This window comes from Phasianus colchicus, chromosome 7, assembly GCF_987193195.1.
Source record: "Phasianus colchicus chromosome 7, bPhaCol1.hap1.1, whole genome shotgun sequence".
NCBI lineage: Eukaryota > Metazoa > Chordata > Aves > Galliformes > Phasianidae > Phasianus > Phasianus colchicus.
The window spans coordinates 19583976-19604803 of record NC_143442.1 but is presented as its reverse complement, the minus strand read 5'-3'; the positions used below and the strand labels follow the sequence as shown (position 1 = coordinate 19604803).

Sequence of the window (20828 nt, the reverse complement as noted above, 5' to 3'; positions counted from 1 at the left end):
GCTGTTGTCTGTATGGCAGCCATTTGCTCACTGGCAGCTATGTCACCTACAGGGTTTCAGTTGAGTCTTTTACCAACAGAACTTCCTAACACCAGACACTACATGCTGCTCCAAATACAAATACTGCATAGCTGACTGTCCTTAGTACTAAGTCACATTTCAAACCTGTCATAGTTTGAGATACGTCATTATGTTTTAAGTACTATTCTTCCATGATACCATCTTAAGTTTTATGTACACATATATATATATATACACACACATGCACACACACGGCAAAGATTAAAATTATTTCTCTTTAAAACTTACTTATTCTTGGGTTTAAATTACGAGGGTTTGCAGTATACTGAAAACATGCTTTCACATCCATCCTGTAAAATGTGCAGAGAAATTAAAATTAATAAGACATGGTCCAACGGACTGGAAAGTTTTAATAGTCCACTGAATTATGTTATGAGTCTTATGACTCTGCTTTTCATGCTAGAACAATCATTTGCTGCTTACTAAACTGAATTAACAAAGCAAGTAAAAAATGTTTAATGAACAATTAGAAATTTTTTTTTCTGGAATTTGCTTTTACATCTCTATTCATGAGAAAGCTGTTCAAGTTAAGATACCTTAATGTTAATATACCTAAATGTTAACAGCACTAAGTGGCAAAGTGACATTGATTGGCCATCATATCCCCCCCACTTTAACAGTAACTGACTGAACGAATCTAACAGAAATGTCAGTACACCACAACTTCTGACAGAACAACTCAAACATTACCATATTTCACTGGGATCTTCAGAGTTCTTTTTCTTTAGGTCAAGTTTGTCAGGCTGTACTGTAATGCTTTTTGTAATGCTTATGACAGGTCGAGATCTTTATTTGGCAGGAAAAAAAAACAAGGAATGAAAAGGGTAAAATAAGGAAGATTTTCATTTAAAATTAATGCAACAGTTTGTATGAATCCAGATGTCTCTAAGCCTGCATTTAAGCAAAGACACCCCAAGAAACATGGGGTTTGACTTTCATAATAGTAAGAAACAAAACAACTTTAAGCTAAGCTAAGCAAGTCAGAATAAGTGACTACAGCAGTGAGTAGGAAATGCCTAATGAGGGAGCAGGGTACATTAACGCAATGTTATGGTTGTTATTTTATACACACAGGAAATTCAAAGCGATGGTTCCCATACCAGTGGTAATTCAGCCCTTGTGAGCAACTGTAGGTACTAAAGTTCATTCAGATTAATGTCCAAAACAGCTTTAATATGGAGCCCGGATGGCTACGGGAAACAATGCTTTTATATCCTGACTCCTCTGCATGCAGACTACAATCATGATTTAGCCTTGCAGCTTTTCCTTTCTTTCCCTTTTTGGATGGGGGATAAGAAAAGGCAGCCGTTTAAACTACAGTCCAAACAAGCCACCTCACTCTTTTCATCAGATTTAACTTTGCTGTTCATAAGCATAAAAGTTCAGTTCTCACTTCCACAATTTTTTTTTTTGTAATGCCCTTATAATTAAAGCTTCTTTTGACTAAGGAGAGCATTTAATAATCTACTGATTGTCCATTCCACCTAGTTTATTCCCTTCCACAAACAATATGTGCTGCTTTTGTTAAACACTGTTCCAGTGTATTTAAAGGTATTCCAATTACACACACAGATTCCATACACCTTAGAGACAGGATCATCAAAAGATTGTAGGAAAGGCAATTCTCCCTGAAGGGCAGACTTCTTTTCACCACCAAAATTAGGATAACCAGTTTGGCAGTTCCACCCCTCCCTTTTTGAGACCTAATAATCACCACCAAAGCCTCAAACTTCATACAGGATTCACTGCTCTGAGGAAGAGAGAGTCCTCTTCCTGCTCATTACTAGTGAATTCAGCTTAACAGTAACATTAAAAGAAAAACCAGTCTGTAAAAGACCATAAGGTCATCCTGGTACATCCTTAATTAAGGCCTGTGCTAGAGAAATCAAACAGGATCCTGCTGCAGTGCTTCTTCAGTGCCGTTTCATAGACCCTGCCACAGCCTCAGCACTTTTAAGTCTCAGCTATGGAGGTAAGGTTTTCCTTTATTTTGTTCTATCTTAAATAAAGTAGGATTACTGTTATATAACAGCAGCAATGCACATCAGCATCCCACAGCAACTTCACACATTCACCCTCTTAGCTTGCACTAATCAGAAGGTAGCTTCTCAATAAGGAACAGGGAATAAAGTAACAAATCAATTCATGGATATTTTTTCTCAGAATTTCTAACTTCTGACAGGAAAAATACACTCCAGGCCGAACATCTACTTTGTTATTTCTAAGCAGTTTGTTTTTAGAAAACTAAAAATCTTGGTATAATTATAGTCCTGTAATATAATACCTGAACACAGATACAGAATCTGAAAGGGAACCAACAGCAATATCAGGGTAGGAATTTTTATCCAGGTCCATGTTTCCAGCAATAGAGTAACCAAAGAAATTGGTGCCTGTTTTTTCACCATCAAGAATCTAAAGAGCAAACAGATTGAGGGAATTCAGACACTGAAAAGCTATAAAAGTGAAATACTTAAGTGAACATCATTGCCTTATGGAACAAAAAAAGAAAACCTCTATCTTCAGATAAACAACACTGAAATCCTAGGATGATCTCCTTTGTATAGAAGTTTTGCCCATCCGTTCTTTACTTGTAATAATTAGGCAGTTTAGGCACTTGAAACTTAAAAACATACTCTAGAAAATATTCTAACAGTATTCTAGAAAGTATAATTAAGTTCCCTTCTCACCTTGCTAACTGAACATAGTGGTCCTCAAGGAAAAAAAAAAAAAAAAAAAGGGGCACAAACAATTGATATGAAAAAAAGAAAGGAAGAAGCCATGGAAGATAAAAATGAAGAAAACAATATCTCCAGAAGAAGAAAAAATATATATGTATAGTTATTTCCAAAGTGAAAACTCTTCATTAATGCGAGCATTTTATCTGAACCAAGGGCAAGGAACTATTTCAGAAATCCCAGAATTTCTCAAAAAGAAAGAGGAAAAGAAAAACTTATGCACCTACAAATTCTTTTACTTCTCTTTGCATTATTGGTACCAATGAACTGTCCCAGGGAGAAAAATGGACATTAAAAAATAAAGAACACCTAATTCCTTTGATCAGCATTGCAGTCTTTGAAGGTTCCTGTAAATCATTGTGCATATCCACCACCCAATTACAGTAATGGAAAGGCAAAAGACAGAGAGCCCCATCATTCCCTTAATTTTGTGCAAGAGTAATTATATACAGTAGAAGTTAACGTTACCTGTGCTGGTTTTGTATTTATTCCATTCTTGGATCCATGATAAATATATACTTTGCCAAAACCATCATATGGAGCCCCTACTGCGATATCTGTTGAAAATAAGTTGCAATACGTAAATAATTCTTATTCTTTCTGCAGCTTTCAGTTGTGATAAGGACAACTGTTCAAAGTGTGGCATTAGCACAAAAATCATGCATGTTCTCCTGTTAGTCATTTTTCACTCACCTGGATATCCGTCCTGATTAATGTCCCCAACATTTTCAACTGCAAGACCAAACATCGAGTCAGTGGTCCCATTTAAGCGAACAGGTTTTATTCCTTCCCATTTGCCTCGTTGGTTAATGTAGATGTACACAGCACCACCAATGTCTCCACTTCTATCAAAGTACTGTGGGGCTCCAACAACAATGTCTTGCCATCTTAAAGAAGGGGGAAAAAAAAAATGTGCTTGTACTAAAGAACTCTGAAAAGTAAGTCATAGAGACTACAGTCTCAGGGTCATCAGTCAACCTGCTGCTGTACAGAGATGATTAAAAAGTACTTTCAACTAGTCATGAAAAAACAGCTAGCAGAGGATCCACTAAGACTGCAAGCCAGTTACATTCCCTGCACCACATACAAGAAACTTCTTGGGTCTTCCTTTGGTATTATTTCTTCTTTGTTTACACTAATCTTATGAATTTAAGTACAACTCATTTCTGTAATTCTGACACGCTCACCATTTCCTCCAGCAAAACATGTAAGATTGTTCTTTACACTTCAAACATAAAAAACCAAAGCAGAAATGAGTCAGTCTACTATCTTATATAGGCAGCATGAGTTAACCAAGGCCATACCCATCACTGTTGAGATCCACAACAGCCACATCATAACCAAAAGAAGAGGCCAGCCCTTCTCCTTCAAACATGTGCTCCAGTGTAAGCGCTCTCTGATTTTTCTCTTTCTTCAGTAAAACAACTGCTCCACTATGGTTGGCTCTTGGTGCACCAGACACAAAAGTCATCTCATCTTGGGAGACAATTCCTTTACCAGAGTCCAAAGAGAAACCTTTAACAGAAAAAGAAACAAACAACTTAGTGCTCGTATTGTTAACGGGAAAAGTAAATAACCCTACTATATTAAAGTGGCATATTGAATAGAAGTTTTCTAAAGCAGAGTATGATATACTCTGGCAATTCTGCATTTCTCTTTGAACTGGTGAATGCATAAATTTACCCTCTTTCAATATGTTCCGTTTAAGTTATCTCCCCCACAAAATGTACTATTTCATTGCTCACTCAGGTCTCCATTTTGCAGACAGTAAACACAAGATAATTTTTTTTAAGCATATTGGCTTAGAAAGCACTAAACATTACCACTTGAATATAGCTTGAGTACTTCACCTTCAACAAAATCATTATAAAACTTCTACGTACAAGTCAATAAACTCTGTTACAAACATGCAAGATGTACTGTCCATGCTTAACATTCTACATTAAATGATGTAATACAGTATTTGAGAATCACTTTATCCAGTAGTGGCGAAATTGGCAATTTTAATTTTATGCAGCTCTAAAGGACACATCTGAATGAATTTAGTCTCAAGTATCTTTATAAAAGTTAATAGATTTAAAAGTACATTAAAAATGGAACAAAAACAAAATAATGCATATACCGACATAGCCAATAAAGCTCAAAGTAAGATGATGCACACTGCAAGGAAGAAAATAGCAGCCAGCAGATAGTAATCTCCCTTTTCAAACACTTCACCACTACTATTGAAATTCTCAATTACAGCAATTCACAATGAGACAGTTTCAAAAAAATCAGGAAGAGGAGTCCACTTTGTGGGAGAGATGAGAGGGCTTGGAGAAATGCATCACAAATCAGTGCTTCTCTGAAGCCAGCTTATTTTACAAGTTACTCTTCATCTGAATCCCTGCTGTCACATGCTTTTACTTGCAATGTATTTGTAATGAGAATGGAAAGGAGAATATCATGTTAAAGGTCTGAAGATTGTGTGACCAGATGCTGCCACCTCAGGTGGTCACAAACCTAAGTAGCTATTCATCATTACATCCACTGATTTGTCCACCTGTATGCTGGGAGGCAACGTTTTGTACACAAACTGATCTGGATGAGTATCAGATACTGCTGTCAAAAATAGAAGACCTGTAAACATATGAGTGAAAGATTGAAAAGACAAAATGGTTGAGCACAGCAGCTATAACCATATATATTTACTGTCTAAATATAGGGAACAGCTATGCTAGGGAATGCCAGCCTTCAAGTAGTTTTGATTATGACAAATCAAAGGCAGCATATATAGTTAGATAAATGCAACACTGCATTTACTATGAAATTGCAGAAGTTCAGTTTAGTAAGACACACACACAGTAAACTGTTTACAGAAAAAGACACCACTACAGTGCTACTCTTCCACATGAAAAGGCTATCAGCTTGCCTTTCTGAAATAAGCTCTTAGAATTTTTTACACCCAGTAACCACTACTCACATTTAGCTCAAGATTATTTCTTCTAATAGACATGCAGCTCTAAGTTGGCTCTTTACTCAGCTTGCTTTCATATTAACATCTTTCCTATTTGTTCAACTTCTCATTATTAACACAGAAATTCCAGCTATGAGTTACCAAAATTGTATCTGCTGTCAAAGTCAAAAGCACTAGATTAGCATAGCACAAAAACCTGTACTAGACCAGAAATGTTCTTTACACATTGCACTAGAGGCATTCTAAAAAATGGAGAGTAACCTACTCTCTTTACCAATTTATCTCACGAGTGTACAGGAATATTCATTACCCTAAGGACATATTTTTGCTTTTGTGTTTGCACAAAGCTCAATACTTTTCTCTGCACACACACACACACACACACACACACACACACACACACTTAAAACAAATATTACTCATGTTACAGTATTTTTAAAAGCCTGAAAAAAGGCCACTGTGGTTTTAAAGTCTTCAATTTTATTTTTTTTTTTTTAGAAAAAGCACTCAGGTCAGAACATTACATTCAGGAACTCAAACGTTAGTGAACTTTTTGATACCACATAGCAGTGACCTTGTGACTAAGGATTACAGATCTAAACACAGTACTTACCATTAGACAGTAATTATAATCACTCCCTGACAATGTGTAGGTCTTCATTATCACTCTTAAATATCTTACTCCTTTAGCAGCACTTCCAGGTACCTCAGCAGAGTACCATCTTACACGTAAAAGTGGAGGAAGACGTGCATCATCCCAAACAATTCACATTTCACGGGGTCATCACATGAACAGCTTTCTCCTCCCATTCCATATTATTGCATCAGACCAGATCACAAATGTTTAAAAAGCCTAAAGAGATTTACCATATGTACTTTGTCCTACCTAAATAACTGTTAGCTGGAACAGGAACTAGATTCTTATCTTGGCGGCTCTCATCACCAACTTCATAAGGCCCATCATCAAAGATACCCAGATCATAAAATGTCTGATTCTTTTGCTCTGCACGAACCACCCCTGAAGAAGTGAAATGATAAAATAAAAGCAAATGAATGGTAAGGGAGAAAAATAATAGATAAATGGTTCCCAGCTAGTACTAATTACCATGAATGAGACAATGACTGCTGTTTAAATGGGACAAATACAGACTAGCACACCAGCCTTTCAACAGGCCATGAATTTCTGAGCTCAACCTGTGTGACAGAGCTTCTTGCTATTCCATGGAGATGTCATGCAGTGACCTGGAAAACGTGAGATACTGACAGAATTATCAACAAAAATGTGAGACTGACTTGGTCATGGACCACCCTCATCCCACTGTGCTTAATTTGATTAAGTCTCTCTTAAAAGGGAGGTAATTACACACAAACACAGCAAAATAACAAAAAATACTGTTCAATTGTGGCAAACACTGGGAATATATTTAGAAAATATGTATTTTGCCAAGTACATACATGTTTTTCCATGGCATAAAAGAGTACTTATGGCTGGTAGTGAAGAGCACTTCTCTGCAATTAAGGTAAAGCTCTAAACTGAGTAGTTGGTCAGACTGTGTTGACAGGAACAGATATGTGGAAGATTAAACCTTCACACAAGTACTCCTTGTGCCAGAGCTTAACTCAAAAACTCAGCATGGTTCATGTAGCAGGCACAGGTGTACAAGGGGAGAAATTTTATTGATTTAAGGATCACTGTTCTAAAGGAGGGAAGCACTTACAGCTGTTGGTCTAACTAAATGCAAGGGGGAAAAAGACTAAGAAAAAAGACAGGGCTAGCCTCTTAGATGCTTCTCACTACAGATATATGAAGTTAAGTTTTTCCCCCCAAGTTTTGGAATATTTCCTATACATGATATAAAGTCCATCTCTTAGTCAAAGTATTGGTGAAATTTTACTTGAGTAAATATCTATAGATATAGATATGAACACAGGTAGCTTTGCTCTGCTCAGTTACCTTCCTGCAATCCTCCAGTACAGAATTTGGGAAGCACTCCCTTCTACAGAATTCACAAAGAATAAAGAGAATACTGAAGGATTTAAAAAATACCTCAGAGCAGCTATCCAACATGCTCAAACTCAGAGGAAAAGATTGGGCAAATAACTTCTAATTAATTTAGTAACTTGTTACAGTGAAAATGTCGAAGTAAGAACTCAATCCTACCATAAGACTAATAAGGGAAAATGTTGCTGTACATACATGAGAAGTTCCATTATCCATTCATAAGTAATCCTTTATAAATATTTAAATCTCCTTTAATATTTTTTATAGAGGCGTGAAAATCAGGTAAAATCGTAAGAACCCTGTAAGGTTTATTGGCCCTTCCCACCCATCAAAAAGGCAAGTAAGAACCTTGGAATGCAACATCTGCAAAAAATCTAAGAGAAAATGGGAAGGGGGTCTGTCTAGATTTAGCAGGAAGAAAGCTAGGTCATACCTTTCCAATTGTAAGTGCCTGGGGCACCAAACACAATGTAATGATAGTCTCTAGTAAAAGTAGCAGCAACACCTTGCTGACAGGAACCAAACTTCTCATGGCCTCTTAAGCGACCATCACAAAAACTCCATACTCCATTATCCATATCATCCTTAATAGTGAGATCCTGGCTCAGCACGTAGCACCTTCCAATGATATCCCGGGTTTCCTGCACTGTGTTTACATATTGCCTTTTCTCATAGCGATGTGCACATGTCTGCAAGATAGAAGACAGTAAGTAATTCTTTTTGTATGTTTGTATGTAAGTTATCAAAGAAGGCTGGTCTCAATAAGCCGTACTTTGTGCTAGCAAAGCTCTCCTTGTAGACACATTTGGGCTCTCTCTGCATTGCAGCATAGAGTTTCCTATAAGCATCTAAAGACCCAAGTGAGAGCAATCACCTTCCTGATCAGGGAAGGCAGCATAGTTAAATCCCTATTAGACTTTCTACCTAGAAGAGAATTCCAAACAAATACAAATGATTATGAGCTACCAGGATAAGTATTAACCACCAAACCACTTAAAAAAGGGTGGACCAATCAATCCCCTTTGACAGCAGTGTTTTTTGCAGATTCAGAGGGAAGAAGTGCAAGACAAGCACAAGCAAGACAAGTTTCTCATCTGACCAAAAAATTCCCTCCCTGTGGCTCCTACTAAGGCTGAAACATTAAGCAGATACATAGCCAATACTCATTTAGGGCATTGCCCTGCTCCGAGCCGTGTAGTAAGAAGTACTATGCACTGCTCAACTGCACTGTGATCTTCAGGCTGCCTTCGGCCATCTAAGAAGCACATGAACCGCGTCACAGGCAAGATGACACCAGCTGGTGAGGAATTAACTCTACAGGACCGGTTCCGTCTTCTTTTCCTCCCTTGGGTTCCGAGTCAGACTGGAGCAGTTAGTACTGTCCCTATAGCCATAAATAACCCAGAGTTGTATCCTGAGCCTTAGTCTTGTCTTTGAAGAAGTGAGGTTAAGCTGCAAGAATATAATTAGACGGAGGAGCCTCACTGCACCCCCATTTGATGATATAGCTGGTATCCTGCAGCACCATGGGAGGTGAATTTGAGAAAGAACTATGAAGCTACAAAAATAACATTATCTGCTAAATCTCAAAAGCTTTTTCTCTCAGTAGTGTATGAAAGAATAGCTTGCATCATCATTATTAGTACAAGCTCTCACTGCAGCTCGCTCTCACTCCTAAGTCACAGCTGCAACATCCAGAGCTACGGAAATACATAGGAGCAATTCAGCTGATGGCCCTCGGTAAAGTTAAGGTTAGACTGATCATCCTAGGCAACAGGCTGATGAAAGAGGGCTCCTTTTTTAAACTTTACCAAACTGGTTTTCCATGTTTCTGTAGCAAGATGTTTTTTTAAAGAAACAATGTATCATGAAAGGAGGAGTGGACAACCTGAAAATAAAAAGTCTGTTCCACAACCAAGATTCATCCTGTTGCCAAGATTACAAAGAAGGACCAACTCAGAGTTAGAAAAATAATTTAAAATGTCTACAGTCTCAAGAATTTTATTTTGCTAAGCAGATGTTTAAGTCCTTAATTCTAAGAAATTACAATAATACAGCAATGGAAATTACTTTTCAGGAAGCTGCACAGAAACACAGATCATTCAGAACATTTACAAAGATGTTTTGGGTCTACAGGAAGCTAGACCTGTAAACTTACCACCACGTTTCCTCCTGGCCCCTGACTTTGGACAGTTACACCCATCCACTGGTCTTCTTTGCTCTCCATCTTTGGGTCAGCTGTAAAGCATCACAATGGAGATTCAAATAAAGCAGTTAACTTTTTTTTGTCTCTGTAAGAGCTTTACAGTACATGAGATAGTCTACAGATGGCAGTATCTGCACATTCTATCACATTCCAATCCAAGTAAGTTATGTACAAACCTAGAGAAGCAACTGTGCGATACAGTAAATGGAAAGGACTGCATCAGATCAGAAAAATCAGACACCTGCATAATCTTAAACAAAAGCACTGAAGAACTCACTGTCTTCATCAAACACAACACGTGTGCAGCGCGTGTCTGAAGATGTGATGTCACAGCTGTACAGCCCGCCTGTTCTGTTGGCTTGTTGGGATGGAAAGGCCTTTTCCCGAGGAGCTCCAACCAGCAATCTGTAGGGAAATAGAAATAACTTCAAGGGATCTGCAGAGGCAGTATTAGAAAAGAGGAAGGCAGCAGAGTCAGGAAATGCTTTCACCATGTTGTTAGAGGTTTGATGTGCAAACATTTAAGAGGGACTTTTATCAGTCAATACAAATGCTTTCAAACTCTTTCTGTATTTGCACCGATCCTGTGCCACCACCCCCCATAAGTATTATCACAAAATAACCACAGACATGTTTATTTGCTAAATGAGAGTTCTCAGTCAAAACAGTTTTTTTCTTCAGATATTTTTGAGTCGCACACATGCAAAGCACAGCCACCTCAACTTCCTAACTGAAACCAGCATACAGTAAAAGCACCACGGTTTGCAGAAGAAATAAGAAACGACAAATTCCGCTGAAGAAAACCAAGATTGAGAAAACTGTGGGTAGATGGGTACAATACAGTGGGTGCAACCTTCCTGTGCTTCCAGACACCACTCAATATAAATAAATAAATCTGAAAGAAGAGATCTGATATTACATTATCAAAGAGAGGAGAGTTTAAGGCTTCAGTTATGGAGTTTTTCTGTTGAGACAAATTTTTCCACATGCTTTATAACAGCTGTGGAGCAAAGCAAACCACTGTACCTCAGAATGGGTTTTTTCGGTGTTTTTGTTTCTTTGTTTTTTTATTAAAAACATGACTCATTTTTATTTCTATCTAACATACACCAGTCTGATCATTTAAGGTCATACACGTTTTTGTTATTAAAGAAACACTCACTCAAAGTCACTAAAGTAATGAGACAAAATTGAAGTCTCATAAGAAAACATGTATTCAGAACAGAAAGTTACACGTGTATTGTGAAACAGTCATCTCTTCACCACTTCTACGCACAAGAATATTCCATAATTTGTGCTCACAAAGGTGACCCCCTAACGGTCAAACTTCAGGTAAAATGTTTGCTTTTGACTGATACACACATAAAAACAGGACAGGCAGCTTGGGTGGGTTTTAGTTTACAGAACATTTCATTTCCCCCTACATACGTCTGGCATCTTTTTCAAAGATTTTTTTTCCAGAAACACAGCTGTTATCACAAGTGTCTTTAATCCAAACAACCATGCTTTCAGAAAGGCCACTAACAGCTTCGTTCTCTAATTGTGGCAGTAGTACGTAACTTTCATCTCTAAACTTTTGCAAAGCAGTCGCTTCTGAGCAGCTCCTAATGTAGGACTAGCTGCATTTTCCCCTCAGTTCTGTTATCCCCATGGAAAGAGACAACATAAGGCTTCTTGTTGTTGTTAACACTGGCAACCAGAAATTATAAAAAGTGGAGGCTGTGATTTCCTAACTCTCAAAAATTTTTGTTTCTACTTCTTCAAAACTTGGTCCATTATTAAAACACACGCCTATCAATTTTAAGCTAAAATTCTAGACTCAGAGCAAATACATCAGTCCTGATGCTCTATTGGTTAGTATTAGATTAATTATTGCTTTATCTTAATTACCTCTTGGAGAGAGTCCTACCAGCCACTGCACCTTGCTGCCATGCCCCTGGCAGAACAGCGGAGCCAACAAAAACTTCATCTCTTCAGTTGTGCTAAGTGCCACTTCAGCCTCAGAAAAGGCATCAAAGCATCTTACTGACTTCCCCAATGACAGATCAGACCTTCGGGTAACAATATGTGCAGTGTGCTTCAAAGAGCCAAGGAACTCCAAGCAGGGAGAAGGCAGTGGTAACTCTCTCCCTGGGGCCTCAGTGCTCAGCAAGCATTCCACAAGTCAGATAACAGCAAAAAGGACTGTTTCCTAACTCAAATTAGTCCAACAGACTTGTTGAATCCAAAGCAAAACACCAGAAATAGTTTTTCATTTCAGCAAGTTCCAGAGAATATTAAGCAGCAGGGTACAGTTCTGAGGTCCTCTCTGCTCTCATCTGTGACTTGTGAGAAGTGCAGCAGCAGCTGTAACGTCCCTCCTGGGGAATGATGATGACAGCGGGAACCAGGAGAGGTTCTGCTCACAGCCACCTGACCCCCCCTTCTGTACTGTCCACAGAACTCCCTGGCTGCTTCCAACAGGACAGCTGCAGCTCAGATGAGACAAGTGCATCAGAAACAGAAAATCTCCAAGCTCCTACAAGTATTCCTCTCACTCTGTGGTGAATTCCTTTCCTCACTCACAGCTTGAAACTTTCTGAGGACAACATAGTTTTCACAACATACTTCAAAGCAGAACAGTTGTCAGCAATTCATTGCAGTATCTCAGGAACAGACACTAACTTGAAAGATAAGTCTAAAGGAGGGAGAACACACCTTTAACATTTTTGGCAGGAAACTCTTGTTCAATGGAAGAGGCATCCATTGAGTAAGCTACACTGTGATTTAAACAACTACAAAAATACTGTGGTCTGCACTGAGCTCAGACACTATGTCTTCATTCCTTGAATTCCTGTCTTTCCCACAGTATCTTCTACCCCAAACAAGGCACCAGCCTTTGCCATCTTTTCCTTAAAAGTAACAGCAACACATTACTAGTGCCAGCACTGTGCTTCAACAGACTTGAGTAGAAATCACGGGAAGCGTTTCCTGGGTAACCAACTATTAGCCATTTCCACAAATAGGCAGAATAGAACAGTCAGTGGTGTACGTAATTTCCAATTTTGCAACCTTCATTGAGCACAAATGTCCAATTTAATGTTGCCTTTCTCAATAACAATGGTGCCACTGCACACTTTGCACTTCAGTGTGTTTTCAGAAGGACTCCATCAGCACAAGGAGGGCAAAGCTGGGAAGCGATGAAGCTAAATACTGTACAACTTCTCCTGCTCTTGGCTAGACAGAGACTCCCCAAATCTCTTTGTCCGGCACTCTGCCTCAGAGCATTCCATTCCACTGATGAAGAAATGAAACTAACAACCACTGATTGATTAAACTTATACTACCAAGTCCCCAGTCACAGTACCCATAAGCACACCATGTGTCCAGCAGCTCCCAGTAGAGACAGCTGATCTCCACGCGGACTTCTGCCCAGAGCCTTCCACAAGGGCGGACCCTCAGCCACGTGTGCAGCTTTGTCCACCTGCACTACCTAGTTCAGAGACCCCACACCACCTCTTCAGCTTTGCTCCACTCTCAAGACAGAAACAGCAGGCAAGTTGCCACTCTAGGGGAGAAGGGTGTCATCACCACAGGCACCGCCTCTGCCCTCCCTCAACAAACTGTAGTCATGGAGAACTTCCTCATTAGAGGACAAGTGTGTCAAGTATCCAAACTTTAGGATAGGAACATTAATCCATAAGGCATCTCAACATAAGTGATGTTGGTTAATGGGATAGACTGTATTTAATCCCAAGCAGTACCACCTCTGCTGTGCAAGGCTTCTATCAATAGAAGCAGGGACAGGTGTAGTGGTTTCACACCAACAACCAACTGAACTCCACCAGGCCTCTCCCTCGCTCCCCTTTGATGTGCGAGTATGAAAATAATGTGGGAAGAAAAAGAAAAATCACAAATTGAGATAATAAAAGGGAAAAGAAAGGAAAAACAAGCAAAGGCCATATGGAAGCAAAAAGAGAGAAGTTCCCATGATCAAGTGATGTTCAGCCACACCTCGGGAAGCAAATCCTCAATAAACTTGGCAGCTGTCTGGGAGAATGGACGCATTCTTAACAGGAACTTCTCCTTCCCTTTTCCCAGCTTGTATTGCTATGACATATAAAGTCCCTTTGGCCATGTCCCCTCCCCTCTCCTACCATGCATGCTGGGTTTGGGGTTTGGAGAGTCTTCATGCTGTGCCAGCACTGCTTATCCATAGACAAAGACTGCGGAGGTACCAAGGCTGTTCCAGTTAAAGTGCAGAGCACAGCACAGTATAGGCTGCTGTGGATGAACTCCATCCCAGTCAGAGCAAGCACAAGGACAAGAGCAGCACAGACATCCTAGCACAGAGCCCTTCCTACTCAGGCAGTAATGGGAACTGGAACTCAACCAAGAGAATGGGCTTCTGAAAAAGCAGCCGCTCCCAGAAAAACGCAGCCAGCAACGATGTCAGTGGGGAAATTGTTCACAGTGCTTTTTGCAGATACCCACTGTTTCCAGGCTGTTATGAACAGCTATTTTAAGTGACAGATGATTCTCCTAATCTGCTACTGCACTGCTACATTTTCCTACTACCATCACAGAGCCATGGCCAAGTACACCATTAATCTCTGTTGCCCGGAGGCCTGGCATTTAAAGGAGTGTGATTTTCATTTTATTAGCTCAGCCTTTTTCAGGAAGCAGATTACGATAGGGGCTGGGAAAAGAAGCCAAAAGCAGCAAAAGGGCCAGAGCAAGCTACAAAGCAAAATGAACTACAAAGCTACCTGTTGTTCTGCAAAGGCCACTAATTATTGACTTTCTGAAAGTTGCATGGAAAAGCAAACACTTTCCAATGCTTTCCCCTCACAGCCAAGAGCTCAGCCTGTATGTACTTAAAACGGGTTTTACAGGCCTCATTTTCACTGGCAGAAAGCATTTTTCCAAAGTCCTATTTCAAAACACAGCTTTCCATTTTGTCCAGCATTCTCTTGCTGTAATTAGGAGATATACTGCTTTTTTGTTTGTTTTTTTAAACAGTCAAACAGCAAGTGAAAACTGTGTATTCAGTAGTTTTAATTTCTCCCTTACAAACTGTACATCTTCCCCAGATTTAAAAGAAAGAGCACTGGCTCAGGAATAGACCTGAGCATGAAGTGATACATAAAACATTTACTAGAATGTGTTAAACTGTGGTAAAATTATTAAAGACACAGCATTAAAGGGATTTTCAATCAGATTTTCTCTCACAGTGGCAGTCTTTGTTACTGCATAAAATCCTCTTACAGTAACAAAGGTTTAACTCAAAAAGTGACAAATGTGTGCTCAAAGAAACAAGCTCAGGAGCCAAGGCCCTGGCACCCTGCTCTCAGCCACCCTGTCAACTTCACTGGAAATCCACGCCAACCCTGCCACTGTCAGCCACTTCACCTGTGGGCAGCTGTGAGGTGTTGAGCTGTGGCATCAGCAGGACCAGCTGGGATGTGGCTGCAAGCAGTCCCAGCCAAATGCAAGCATAAAAAGAGTTAATTTCCCATCCTAGCTGGCTGCTGCTGTTCCAAACACTTTTGCCTTCCCCATGCTGGACATGCTCACTTTACAGGCTCCAGTGACCAACAGGTAAGGAATTGCCGTCTTCTGTAACAATTTCAGAATACAGATTTAAATGTCATCTAACTTGCAGGGCAATGCATGCCAGCTCCATTTGGACTCTTAAAAATGAAGGGAATCTAGGTCCATGTTTTAGACAACAAACACTGAATTAATCAAGTACAGAAGCAGCTGCTCAGAGTTGTTCTTCCAAGGAGCACCTTGGCAGAGCAGCACTGCAGCCTTTGCGTGAAGGCAGTGCTTGCTGGACTAATGACCAGAACAGGCACACACTGTTCATGAGCATGCCAAAGCCATTATAAAAAAACCTGCAGGAGTCTTAATAAGGTTGAGATGCCATTCCTCTATTTCTTTCACTGGGTGAAGTAAATCATTTTCATATGAGACTAAGAAAGAAGCTCTGCACAAAGGATAGACACTCTGTCACCCCTACAGGAGGAGCAGCCACCCCTGTACTAACCAGAGCCATCTCCTGCAGCAGCAGCCCAACTGCTCCGAGACACTCTCTGCTTCCCCTCCTCCTGAGCTACCATCTTCTCCTGTTCCCTCTTATCTACAGGGAGAAACAAGGCAGGACAAGACCCTTGCATGGGACACACATGAGCCCAGGACAGGAGGCTGCATGGAGCCATCCCCACTGCCAGAGCATGGTCAGTCACTTGCACACTAACACACAGCTTAGAAATCACTCCTTCAGTCTTAGAACCATCATAGCCCTGTGTTAAACACGTGGAACAGCGTCAATGGCTTTGCAGAGCTTTTCTTCAAGCCAAGAACTTGATCACAAAAGCAGATGCGGCCCTACGTACATGTACTGACACATACTCCCAACATTAACCAGAAGCACAGACTTTCACGGCACTGTGAAGAATGTCACTCCAACAAGGTGATGTGTAGAACCAAGGAAATGCTCCAACAGTCAGAGTGGCTCTTACAGAGCCTTTTCTAATGGTACTCACAGATATTGAAACAATGATCAAATACACAACAAACTTCTCCTTATACAGATCTGCAGAAGACATTACATTTTACTATGAGTAGGAACATACAAACTCTGAGAATTCCAGCAAGTTTGCAAATGCTGAGAACAAGATTTTCTGTTTGCAGTGTAGCTCACACCTGAGCTGTGCCAAGAAACCCCCCTGCATTCTCTGCAGCCTGGCACACATCTCAGCAGGCACACGCCCCATTTTACAGCCTTCTCTCACACATTTTTTTTTCCATCTCCCACCACTCCCTATATTCTCACCAGTGCAAAATCTGGAATTATTTCTATCAGGAACCTTTAGCACTCTGTTTTCCTGCAGACAGCAAGCAGTGCAACAAGCACTTCAGCTGGGACTGGGACTGGATCTGACCTGGCATCAAAAACACATTCTTCCAGGATGTGAGGCTAAGAAAAAACCAACTCTTCAGCTACGTTCAGGAGACATCCTATATAGTTCCTAAACATTTTTCTAGCAGAAAAACAAGCTGAATTAAATATTTACAGGTCTTACATACATTGTTAGTATCTGCTATGGCAGTAGGCTGTGTATGAAATAAAGAAAACATTGTTTTCTTGGCTGGAATGCTACAATACTATGTGTTCCTCACTTAAGACTTGCTTCACACTAAGCAATCATGTCCAAGCCGTGTTCTGTTCTCAGACACACTGCTGGATACAGCCGAGAACATCAGATGGAACCGCCACGTGGTTTTAGCAGCACCGGTAGCAGGCTGACCAGTCCTTGTGATTCCCTTACACACATCATGTGGGAAGAGCTATGAGAACAGAAAGACCCAAATAAATCAATCACACATAGGAGCACATGCTTGCTACCAGCAACAGCTGGCTGCCACCTCCAAGAGCTTCCAGGACAAATATTCCTTTCCCTCAGACCTTTGACCCATGCATGTACTGCTGAGCAAACAAACTCTGGTGTTACAAACATGAGTTGTTGCCAGAACGTTTACAATCTTGTTCTACTTTATATGTTAGAGACGTATTTTTTATAGGGCTACTTATGAGGAGGGTATCAATGCCAGCCAAATTAGGCGGAAGTTAAATGCATTTACCTCCATTTGAAAAATCTCCTTGGCCATCTTCACTAAAAAGGAACTGCTGTCAGAAATTCTGCCATTCCTATGGACACCATCAGCGTAAGTTGCTGGTTTCACTGAACAAAATGCTGATGGTTCCTATTTGCTGTTCCTTGCATCTCCAGGATCCCCAAAGATCTCTGAAAGGGAAAAACAAACGTGAAGAACACAGCTGAACAGCAACCTATGAACTCAACAGCTGACAGCGAAATCCACACATGTGACCCTGGAGAGGCCTTAGCCTGTTTTTATGCTGCAGAGCACGTTCAGACAGGGAGCGTCCCGTGAGTGCCTTGCTGCTATGCGTAACCCTGGGCAACTTTTCCCTTCCCAATGCAGACATAACATCCTCACACACGCTATTACTGCTGCTTAAAGGAAATCAATATTAGGAAATGACATATTTTTAGATGCAGTTCTGAATCAGGAAACGAGAAAAACAGCCAATGCTCTAGCAAAGCCAAAACTGGTGTTCCAAAAAAATAGAAATTAAAAAAAAAATAAATCACAATTCAGAACCAGTACTTCATACCCTCTATTGTCATTTCAAAGCCATAAAAATCTCATCTCACTTCACAGAGGAATACACCTGGACTGCTCTTTAAACTAAAACAAGGTAGCTACAGTTCTCTTTTTTCCAAGCAACAGTTCCTGAATTCACAAAATAGTCCTAAAACACGTCATGCTCTCTACCTTAGAGCCAAGGGAAGTCCATCTCACCAAGGATACATTTGATGCCAATATCAAAAAGGGAGCTTTATTAACTGTGGCTCAGTCCACTTCTTTTTAAAATGCTGAATGATTCACTCAGAAATGAAAGAGAAACTTTCTTCCCTACATTCAAGTTTGCTTCTCTAGGTTATATTCACCTGACATTACTTTCAAAGCAGCAAGTTGCTTTTACATATTTCAATCAACAATATTAATAAATGAATTATTCAGTGCTTCCAGACCATTCTGTATATCAGTTCCTTCAAACATTCCTTTTACTGTAACCTACCCTGTTTTATACCAGGATGAGGTGCTGATTTTCTAGTGAACATTTCATGGTACAAATCACTTATTCAATAATATGGATTTTTGCTTGTTTTAAATAGCCATTTGCCTGAGAGCCTCATCTCAATTGCGTCCTTTCTGCAGAGCATGTCCCCAGGACATGTCATTCTTACAATTATGGCTGGACTGAGCCAACCATCCCGGGCAAGTTCTGAAAGAGTCAAACACTGATTTTGAACAGTAACTCTTCAAAACAAATAAGGTATCTTCCATGAAAATGTAGGAGCTTACATTCCTTACGAAACTGACAGTTGCTCTGGTACGTGGGAAGAGGTTTGGGGTAGAGTTTAACACAAGAGAATAAGAATATCCCATTCTGACTGTTGATAATTTGCTGCTGCAGAATACCAGGCAACCCAATAAACCAATATGGGAAATGTTCTCTTTTACTGTGTAGATAATCCAGACAGCAACAAATTAGACTGGTGAAACCACTCTTCTCTGCTTCAAGAAAAAACATTTATGAGAAGCCAAGCTACCTGTCTCACTTCCGTACAAGTTTATCTTTGTTATTTGTAAATTAACATCAGCAGCATTAGTAACCTGTACCACACGGAAAACAGCACTTGTTTCAGCTAGCACCATAACAGAGATTTTCTCCTATTTTTACAGTTAAAAAAGAAGAAACAATAAATAACACTTTAATTAAATCAATATTTTTGATGAAAGAGCAAATATAACTGCAGCATATTTATTGAAGGGCAGTCAACAGTGAAGAGTCTCCTAGGAAGCTTAGATATTAAAAACTGTTAAATTTAAATGCTTTATTTGATAGTTCCACTACAAAGACCTTCTTAAGTCTTGTACTGTTGCAGACCAGCTCCATCAAACAGCCCAGGTACACTCTGACATGGTTGTCCAATACTTCCAAAGAGGTAACAACACAGAGTATTCATTACCTCCTGCCAAGATGCAAGACGTGTCTGGTGGACCGCAACAAAAAAGGCGTGAATTAGGACTATGGATGTGAATTAGTTCTAACAGCAGACAATGCAGTATATACAGCCTCACACCTGGGTGAAGATAGCCCTGATGGGAGGGCTGATTTACGGCTCATCCTTAAAGCATATGCCAGTGTAAGAAGTCCTCCTCACTATCGAGGTATGTAGTACAAGAGTGAAACTGCTGCAGAGCTTGTCGGACACCTTCTGACAGTGATTCTGGTGGGGCTGTCTCTCTGCCTGGCACTACTGGTACATCCCATCTCTCCAGGCTTGGGAAATTTGGAAAATGAAAGCAGAAACCAAAGGAAACCACACTCCCAAATAAAAATGCTAAATTGTAAGATTCCAGCTCACAGATAGTTTAACTATACAGGGCTCCTCTCCCTGTTGAGAAAAGACCTGGGAAGCCTGTCCCAACCCTGGCGCTTGGAAACACAGCAGCACATAAATGCAAGCCTTGTGTCATGCATGTTGCATTCTTCAAGCTTGAATGGCACATTCTTTCTCCCTGCATCTTGGCCATAACAGTCTCCTCTGTCTCCCACCCTTCTGTGGCAGGTGGGGTTACGTTTCAGGTCTGAAGAACACCATGAACCTTCCTGTGCTGCTCAGCCAGTAGGAGCAGGCCAGCAGCTGGCCTCAAGCAGCTGTCTGCCAGCTGAAGGCCCCAGGGTGCCCGCAGTAGGAGGCAGGCGTGCACCAGGCAGGCAGGCAGGATGGCCAAACAGCCCACCCCTGGCTGCAGCCTTGGTCACAAGGAGGGGCTGCAGAAAAACGCTGCCCAGCTCCCTCCTGCCTCAGGCTTCTGGCACACGTACTCATTTCAGCACATCTGACACCGTTTCCAAACAGGAGTGAATGTCAAAGAGGGGTACAAAAATGACTTCTCATCCTGAACATCTCCCAGTATTTTTAACAGTATGACATATTATAGTTCCATTTGTGACAGAATATTTCGTGGATGGTTTCACTGATGACTGTCAGTCAGACATGCACACACAGGTATGTCTACTTTGCCCATCTGTGTGCCTCTACCAGCTGGTTTGAGAAGCACAGCCGGCACAGCAGTGGGGTATCCCAGCTGGGAGCCACCCAGCACTCCCCTGCCCAGCTCCAGGACTAACTTCAGCAGCACTCCCTCAGCCTCTCTGCCCAAGAACAAAACAGCTCGTCAAGAGGAATGCAATTCCTTTTC

The 20828-nt window shown here is 40.5% G+C and overlaps 1 protein-coding gene and 1 long non-coding RNA gene across 14 annotated transcripts in view; one reads left to right on the top strand and one right to left on the bottom strand.

Annotated features, from left to right (window-relative positions):
• LOC116232855 (uncharacterized) overlaps positions 1-17599 on the top strand; it is a 37826-nt gene extending 20227 nt beyond the window's left edge. For 4 of the 6 annotated variants that reach the window (XR_016468277.1, XR_016468279.1, XR_016468278.1 and 1 more), the window contains one exon: positions 16111-17599. This is a non-coding gene — a long non-coding RNA (uncharacterized LOC116232855). Of the gene's footprint in view, positions 1-8818; positions 9959-16110 lie in introns of those variants that run through there. The other 2 variants (XR_016468280.1, XR_004167783.2) reach the window with 2 other exon arrangements.
• Positions 1-20828, bottom strand: part of ITGA6 (integrin subunit alpha 6) — a 114598-nt gene that overhangs the window by 12328 nt on the left and 81442 nt on the right. For 4 of the 8 annotated variants that reach the window (XM_090144028.1, XM_090144029.1, XM_031599470.2 and 1 more), the window contains 11 exons: positions 17610-17773; positions 10258-10385; positions 9933-10012; positions 8208-8463; positions 6659-6790; positions 4121-4331; positions 3510-3703; positions 3285-3373; positions 2366-2493; positions 772-867; positions 310-371 (listed from right to left, as the gene is read on the bottom strand). In XM_090144028.1, the coding sequence (XP_090000154.1) occupies positions 310-371; positions 772-867; positions 2366-2493; positions 3285-3373; positions 3510-3703; positions 4121-4331; positions 6659-6790; positions 8208-8463; positions 9933-10001 (1237 nt within the window). In that variant the 5' untranslated portion in view covers positions 10002-10012; positions 10258-10385; positions 17610-17773. Of the gene's footprint in view, positions 1-309; positions 372-771; positions 868-2365; positions 2494-3284; positions 3374-3509; positions 3704-4120; positions 4332-5318; positions 5436-6658; positions 6791-8207; positions 8464-9932; positions 10013-10257; positions 10386-17609; positions 17774-20828 lie in introns of all 8 variants that reach the window. The other 4 variants (XM_031599471.2, XM_031599468.2, XM_031599469.2 and 1 more) reach the window with 2 other exon arrangements.